Below are 7,451 nucleotides of genomic sequence, written 5' to 3'. Positions count from 1 at the left end.
CCTTCGCATTACGAGTGCGACGCTCTACCACTGAGCCACAAATGCTTCAGTTGTTGGAGTGGCAAACTACATAATTTATGTAGCTAATTGATGTGCTGGGGAGTTTGGGTCGGGGTGGGGGTGGATGGTTGGGGTGTGGGATTCTTGGTGGATTATGGTTTTTTGTGTTGTTGTTTCTAGCTTTCTGGTGTATGGATAAGTCGACGGGTCTGGCTTCTAGTATTCTGATATTTGTTTTGGTGAGACTGGCATGGTGCTTGGATGGCAAGCTCATCTCTGCTGGTATGCAATATATATGCAACCGAGTCGGGACAATTCTCAGTTGTCTACCGCAGGTAAACGGGTCGAATTTGTCGTTGAAACACACCCAATCCACCGAAATGCATAAAGGACACCGTGATATTCCACGCAACTATCATATGACATGTGGTCGTTGATGCCGAGTTGTCTGCAACCGCAACCCCGCAATTGTACTGCAGCCAACCCTGCAAGGCTGCAACATCCACCGTGTACGGAGTACGGTAGACAGATCTCATCGACACCCCCCCGGTCAGATCTGAGACGGCCATCGATCACCCAAAGTGCCTCCCGCCTACCGGCCCAGAGAATACTGCAGCTGGTCGCTAACAGTCACTAGCTCGGCCCATGCCACTTTATCCCCTACAAGCCAAGACTTTCTCGAATTTCGGGCGGATCCCCAAGATCGAAAAGCCCGCAGCCTTAATCTCGCTCAAGGTGGAACAACGTAGATTCTACGCTGTGAAGTCTGGACTAGAAGCGGGTTGATATTGACCTCAAAGATAAACAGAGGGGGATAATCTCCCCGCCAACGATGCCGGTGTTGTTGCTGCTGCAGAAGTAACCCCCCCGCCGGCGGAAGCAAGGGCCGGGCCATATGTGAGGGTCACTGTCAATTGACTCAAGAGTGTCAGACATTGTTGGATGTGCACGAGACCTTCGCAGACGAGGGCGGTCTAGATCTCCATGCAGGTCGAGACCGGTGTGAGTATACAGGAGGCGTTGGACAGACGGCGATCATAATCTCCGTCCACGTCCAATGCGGCTATATCCACCACACTGAAGCATTATCCCTCTGGATATGTTCCAAGCGAGTGCATGATCGATCCGCGAGACCGCATGAAGAATGAGCACGGAGTACCACCAAAAGACCCAGAGCCCCCAGCAGCGCGAGGGAAGTGGGTTCCTCGGGGTATACAGAAGCCAGGAGACAAGGTCAACCTTTGGTAGGCACGATACCAAGGCCAACACCAGACCCCAGAAGATGATTGGCGAGTTACAGTTCACTCAGATAAATTGCGCGACAAATCATCACGAATGCGCATAGGAATTGAATCGCTGCGCTTCAAGAACAGAGCCTGTCACATAAAACGGGCCAAAAAAAGTTTCCCAAAGACCTGCATTTTCGAGGTGCCGTGGGCCAAGATGGCAATCCTCTTGGATCATCCTGATACTGGGTAAGCCAAGAAGCTGTCACCATTGTGCGATCGGCTGGATTGACGCTCGATGCAATATGCCGTTTCCCTGCGTTGCAAGTGATACTCGACATGTCGCGCCGGACAGAAAGCGACATCAAAGTGTCCGGTCGATGATGACATATGTTGATGTAGCACAACCGACTGCGCTGAACCCTGTTGCCCAGCAGGCGGGATTCTGAAGCATCCCCTGACACACACGTGTGCGCCATAACCCGGTGGCAGTGCCGGCACACAAACTCACAAATGTTGGCGGATGCGCCCTGATGTTTCAAGGGCCATGCCATCAGAAAGAGGTGTCAGGGCATCGGTCAAAAATGGTTAGAACGTTCCATGGGTCGCGTGCACAACTTACATAGAAATTGCTGTCGGTAGAAAATTCTGACAAGCTTGCATACTCTTTCATGCCATCTGGACCAACAATTCGGGATGTTTATTTGGCATCCAGAGCCGAACCAACAGGGGAGTAAGAGTGTCAGTGAGCCTGGAACCACGGGTGAAGTGACCGACCCCGACTTCGGGGAGGAGGATGGGGGGGCATGGATGGCACGATTCACAGGCCGGACCGAACAAACGGGACGCTGACTCCATAACTAGGCACTGGCGTTTTGGTATGTTTTTCTCTCTCACTTCACTCTTTCTTCTTTTCCAGGTTCTAACGTTCTAGACTCGACCCCATCGTCGTCCCCATCCCATCCTGGTCTCCATCATCGTCAAAGCAACAAAGGGGAGACAACGAAAGGCAGAGAGTGATCAACTCATTTCCACGCCCGTGTGCTGAGACAATCTCGCTGAGGGGGGCAAAAGTGGAAAAAAAGTGGACAGACGTCTCGTCTCGATCACCCAATCTCCGCTTTCCAGTTGGGGGGATTCGGCCCAAGGTGAAACATTAGCGGGCGCCAGGCGGGCTCCAGATGGGCTGCCGAGTTGCCAAGTTTTTAGGTCGTCAATCATTGCTCCGGTTTGTCGGCTTCGCTTACTGTTCCTCGCACTCTAAGACCAATGAGGAAGTTAGTAGAGTTCAGCAGTAAGATTATGGGCTCTCTTTTTGACATTATTATTCCTTGTTGATTATGTGTGTTGACCGGCTTGATTACTTGACATTCATTTGAGAGTGTTTGGGTGTATAGTGGTTAATCTCGCCGGGTTCCGATGGCTGAAGTTTAGTCAGGTCCCGAGGGTTGGCGGCTCTCCTGGTTGTCCACTGCAACGCATGCACGGACATTACCTCGTCTGGTCTTTATCTTCGGAGATTAAGACAAAACAGCCTCGACTCCTTTGACCGTTTGTTGTTCATCGTTCAGTTGACTGAACAATTAATGCGATAAAGCCAACACCGGATGATGTGGGTAGACAATGAGGATAAAGAGCCGTTCAATCTTTTTATCCATACAATCATCCATCCACTCATTCAATCCATCCACTTATCCCCATCATCATCATCATCAATCAAGAAAATGATAAATTCCGCAATGCGCAATGTAAAGATGGTCCAAGAGTGGAGCCACCACCACCACCAATCACTCGAGTGATCGCCTCTGATTTGCCCGATGGGGGACGGTACCTGAAACGGGCGGCGGCATCAACGCTGTTACTCGTCCCAATCGGGCTTAGTGGCAGCCAGGGGGAAAGCACAGGAAACCAATTCAATGTAAACGACCCAGGGGTTGCAACAACTCCTGCAACAGGAAGCAAAAAAGAAGACACGAAATCACGAATCATCGATTTTTCTTGGACCCTGACACCATAAGCAAAAGAGATTCCTTGTGTTTCCCTTGTGTATCAGAGCAGTCATGAGTAGGAATGTATCGGAGTGGAAGCATGAAGGATTTCTAAATGATCTTCTCCGGTATGTGGTTGGGAGATCCCACGAGGAGGCGTCCATCGGAATGGACGCGTGAAGAGGCGCTTAGTCGCCTGGATATTAATGACCAGCGGGGACCTACCTCTTAAATTGAGCATGCAAAGAGATTGAGCTCTACGTATGCTGTCTACGTTTTCTCTTGGTAGACTGGAAGAGAAAAAGGCGATGCCTCCCACTTTCCCTCCCCAATACCCGGCCCGCCTCGTCATCGAGATCGGTCTGAAAAGACTAAGACTATAATCACTCAACAACTAAACACTCACCACACTACTTTCTCCGAACCCACTGGTCTGGTGCTTCTGAGAAAAAGCTTCCCCGTCCGAAAGTAATTTACTTTTAATTATCAACGATCGCCCGACCCCACCAGGGACACGCCGCCCGCTGGAGCCCTTCTCCTTTCCGTCATTACCTGCCCGCCCCAGAGAGATCCCGCCGTCGCCGTTCCAGACTATATTATCACTTCCTCCTCCATCCCTCCCCCATTTCTTGTCTCTTTCTTCCTTACCGTTGGCCTCACCTCACCTCTCCCCCCCAACTTTTGCTTCTTTCCCTCAACTTTGCCGTTGGTACACTTTTTTCACTCTTTCAAAAAGTGTTTTCCACGGCGGTCACTCTTTTAACCTGTCTATACGCACCCTGGTGATACGTACATACTTTCCCTCCCTCCAACACACCCACCTCTCTCGCAGTCGATCTGCTTGTTGCTGAACAGAAACACACTTCGTGCTTTCGAGTCCTTGCCTGGTCCCTCGGTCAAATAACTTCCCGGAGAAGTCGTTGCTTGCAAACGGACACAGTTGACCTGTGAAAACACAACTCAATCTTCATCAAAACGGTTAAAACAACATCAACCACTCAACATGCGTTACTCCCTCGCTCTGAGCGCCCTCTGCGCCGCTGGTGCCTTGGCCCACAATGTTGACAAGCGTGCCTACGTGACTGACTGGACGGTCGTGACCCTGACCACCACTATCACCGAATACCCCGCTGCCGCCGCTACCACCGCCACCGCTGCCACCACCACCGCGGTCACGAGCGCTGAGCCTGCAGTCCAGGTGGCCGATGTCGCCGATGTCGCTGCTGAGGCCTCCACTGTTGCTCAAGTCGCTGCGGTTGAGACCAGCTCGACTGTGGCCGTTCCTGTCGTTGAATCGACCTCGACGTCGACGAGCACAACCGAGGCTGCCCCTACCGTTGCTGCTACCACCGAGGCTGCGACCACTGAGGCTGCGACCACTGCGGCCCCTACCACCGAAGTTGTTGCCACCACTCCTGTTGTGCAAGAAGCTGCTGCCAACGGCGCCTGGACCACCGCCTGGACCTCTTACTGGACTTCGTCCTGGACCTCTGCCGCGGAACCCACCACTCTTGCAACCTCCACCTCCACCACTGAGAGCGCCAGCAGCACCGCGACCGCCAGCACTGCTTACCAGTCCGCTGTTCTGTACAACCACAACATCCACCGCAGCAACCACTCCGCAAGCTCCTTGGACTGGGACTCTTCCCTCGAGTCCAGCGCTTACACGCTTGCTGCTAAGTGTGTCTACGAGCACGATACGTAAGGAATCCCTCGAGCCCACGCTTAGGTTCGAATGCTAACCAACCACAGTACCATTGATGGCGGTGGCTATGGCCAGAACATCGGTTACGGTGTCGAGTCCAGCGCTATCGGCGAGATGATCACCAACTTGATGTACAACGACGAGATGGGCTACTATACCGATCTGTACGGAGAGGCTGACCCCGACATGACCTACTTCGACAACTGGGGCCACTTCTCTCAGATCGTCTGGAAGGGTACCACGAAGGTTGGCTGCGCCACTGTTACCTGCGCCAGCCTGGGTAACGTTGATGCTGCCGAGGCATTGCCCTTCACTGTGTGCAACTACAGCCCTGCCGGTGAGTTTTCTCTGAGAATCAAACATGTTGTGCGGTTGACTAATGGGGTGCATTTAGGTAACTACGCCGGTGAGTACGGCACCAATGTTGGCAAGCCCCTGGGCAACGCCATGTATGTTGCTTCTTAAGGATTGAGACGTGTTATCTTGTTTCGCACGACTGTGTTCGGAGACGACGGCCCTAGTACTTCCCCGACGTGCAACATCCAGGCTCTCGAAAGCTATGACGAGTAGCTGGCCCTGATTGTCTGGAGTAAAGCTGTCGAAATGGGTTGAGTTATGCCTTGGTGTGAACCTCAACCCCTGTGGCAAGGATATGGGACTACCCCCGGATATCTGACCGTACGCGAGCAAACCAATCGAACAATGAAATGTCTGACACTTTCTCGGCCTTTTCCTTTTTGCATCCTGTTCTTCTTCCCGCTTTCTTCATGCATCCACGACCTGGTTTATTTGAACTTCGCGTGTATGTGTGTTCTCTGCCCGTTGCCCTTCCATCTCGTGCTGGCTTAGTGCCTGCCCAACCCTGCCCAGCTTTTTTGTTGACGTGGGAAAAAGAGTGAACGATCTGCAGCGCCTCCATTCCTCAGCCAAGCCACCCACAATGGAGACTCCACTCGGCCAGACCTGGCAGCACGTGTTGGGCGACTTTATTTTCTCTTCTCTTGTGCATATTTACTCACATTGGTTCACTTCATGAAGCCACGCTTATTGTAGTGCCATGAACTATTTGATTGACCATCTTCTCTTGCTGTGTGATTTAGCTTGCATTCGGGTGTTTTGAGCGTGTATCTTCTCATGTGGCCATGCGTGCCCTGAATGCTACATAAGATTTGATACTTATGAATGAAATAAATAAAGACCTGAAATGTGAAGTGTTACTCAGTAGATGGCCTGGCGGGGGCAGCGATGCGGTGTTGACTACCTAGTAACTTAGTAAGTTCAAGTTCCAGTTCCGTTACCTGGGTTGGTGATATGAACTTCTCCATTACGCTTCGACTCTCGAGCCGTGTGCCTGAGGCATCAAAAGATCACCCAGCAACGCTCCTCTGCTCAGAATGTAAGTAGTAGTTCTTATGCTACACATGCTAATGGGCGGTCTGACGTCTGTCAATATGAGTATGAACGATCGTTACGCTGAAGCGATAAAATCGGTCCTCCCCGCCCGACCGCAATGTACGGTACATCTCTCTGCCTGAGGCAGAAGCGCTGTCTACCGCCTTGGGGACAACAATTAAGGTTCTGGGGAAAGAATCACGGCTTCGATCCCCCGCAACCAACCAGACGAACCTCCCTTCGCCCGAAACGTCATCAGCCACCTGGGCATTATCGCTGCCCGCTGCGACCCTTGGCCTCGCTGCATTGCATCAATCAATTAATTGATCGTTCAATCAAATCAATCAATTTCTCAACCCTGGTGCTTCGGCTCTGTCTCAACTCGTGGCCACATACCGCTTCCGATGAACTAGCAGCTGCTACTGTACCTAGGCAAGGTACTATTCTCTCGCTACTCTACCTAGTAGACTCGTTCATCCTCGCCATCCAATCTATCTCATCTATCTCACAGCCTTCCGATTGGGTGTGCTACTTGTTCCCCCAGTTCGTATTACGGTCATCATCATTGACACTGGTGCTTGGTGGCTCTTACCGTCTTTCACATGACGCTCACTGTCTCTAACTGCTCGCATTGAAGCCCCCGCCTCTTCCATCGCTTACAGCTAAGTCCCAGAGACGCATTCCTCCTCCCCGTGGGAAGGGTATAGCCTCAGGCTGATAATCAGGGACACATTGGATGTGAGTTCTCGAGTTCGCTGGGGTTTTCATGCGTTATCTGCATTCTGCATTCGTTGCCTTGCTCTTGGCAGACGGGCAGGACCCTCTCCTATGCCTTGTGCCCTCTGCCCCGTCATGTCTGCCAGCCTTCCTCCGTTCCCCCGATCCGACCTCCATTACCTTAACCTTGGACGCGGCTGCGGATGGAGCAGCCTGGTTCGAATGCACAACCGTGGTTCGCTCGTTTTGACTCGACCCTAGACTGTGACCGTCCCTTCGGCGTCCGGTCAGTCTCCCATTTCCCCGCGCTGAGACGCTAGCCTCTCCCTTATTCCCGAATGTACCTGGCGATGTCATCCCGACGGCCTTTTGGCTGCTCGCTCCTTGATAAAATGCGCCGTCCTCGCTGCGGACTTGACCCTT

General features: G+C 52.3%; 2 protein-coding genes across 2 annotated transcripts; one reads left to right on the top strand and one right to left on the bottom strand.

Annotated features, from left to right (window-relative positions):
* Positions 1-208: 208 nt before the first annotated feature.
* BO86DRAFT_198321 (uncharacterized protein) lies at positions 209-670 on the bottom strand. Its single transcript, XM_025666729.1, has one exon. It carries the CDS (start codon positions 567-569, stop codon positions 327-329), a length of 243 nt encoding a protein of 80 aa, XP_025523913.1. The 5' UTR covers positions 570-670; the 3' UTR covers positions 209-326.
* Positions 671-3,892: 3,222 nt separating this feature from the next.
* BO86DRAFT_198298 (CAP domain-containing protein) lies at positions 3,893-5,505 on the top strand. The gene is made up of 3 exons (XM_025666728.1): positions 3,893-4,915; positions 4,967-5,256; positions 5,314-5,505. The coding sequence occupies exons 1-3, from the start codon at positions 4,218-4,220 to the stop codon at positions 5,382-5,384; spliced, it is 1,059 nt and encodes a 352-aa protein (XP_025523912.1). The 5' UTR covers positions 3,893-4,217; the 3' UTR covers positions 5,385-5,505.
* The last annotated feature ends 1,946 nt before the right edge of the window (positions 5,506-7,451 follow it).

The sequence above is a fragment of the Aspergillus japonicus genome (assembly GCF_003184785.1).
Source record: "Aspergillus japonicus CBS 114.51 unplaced genomic scaffold BO86scaffold_63, whole genome shotgun sequence".
Taxonomy (NCBI): domain Eukaryota; kingdom Fungi; phylum Ascomycota; class Eurotiomycetes; order Eurotiales; family Aspergillaceae; genus Aspergillus; species Aspergillus japonicus.
Note: the sequence above shows the minus strand (reverse complement) of the source record. Positions and strands in the feature narration are given on the sequence as shown.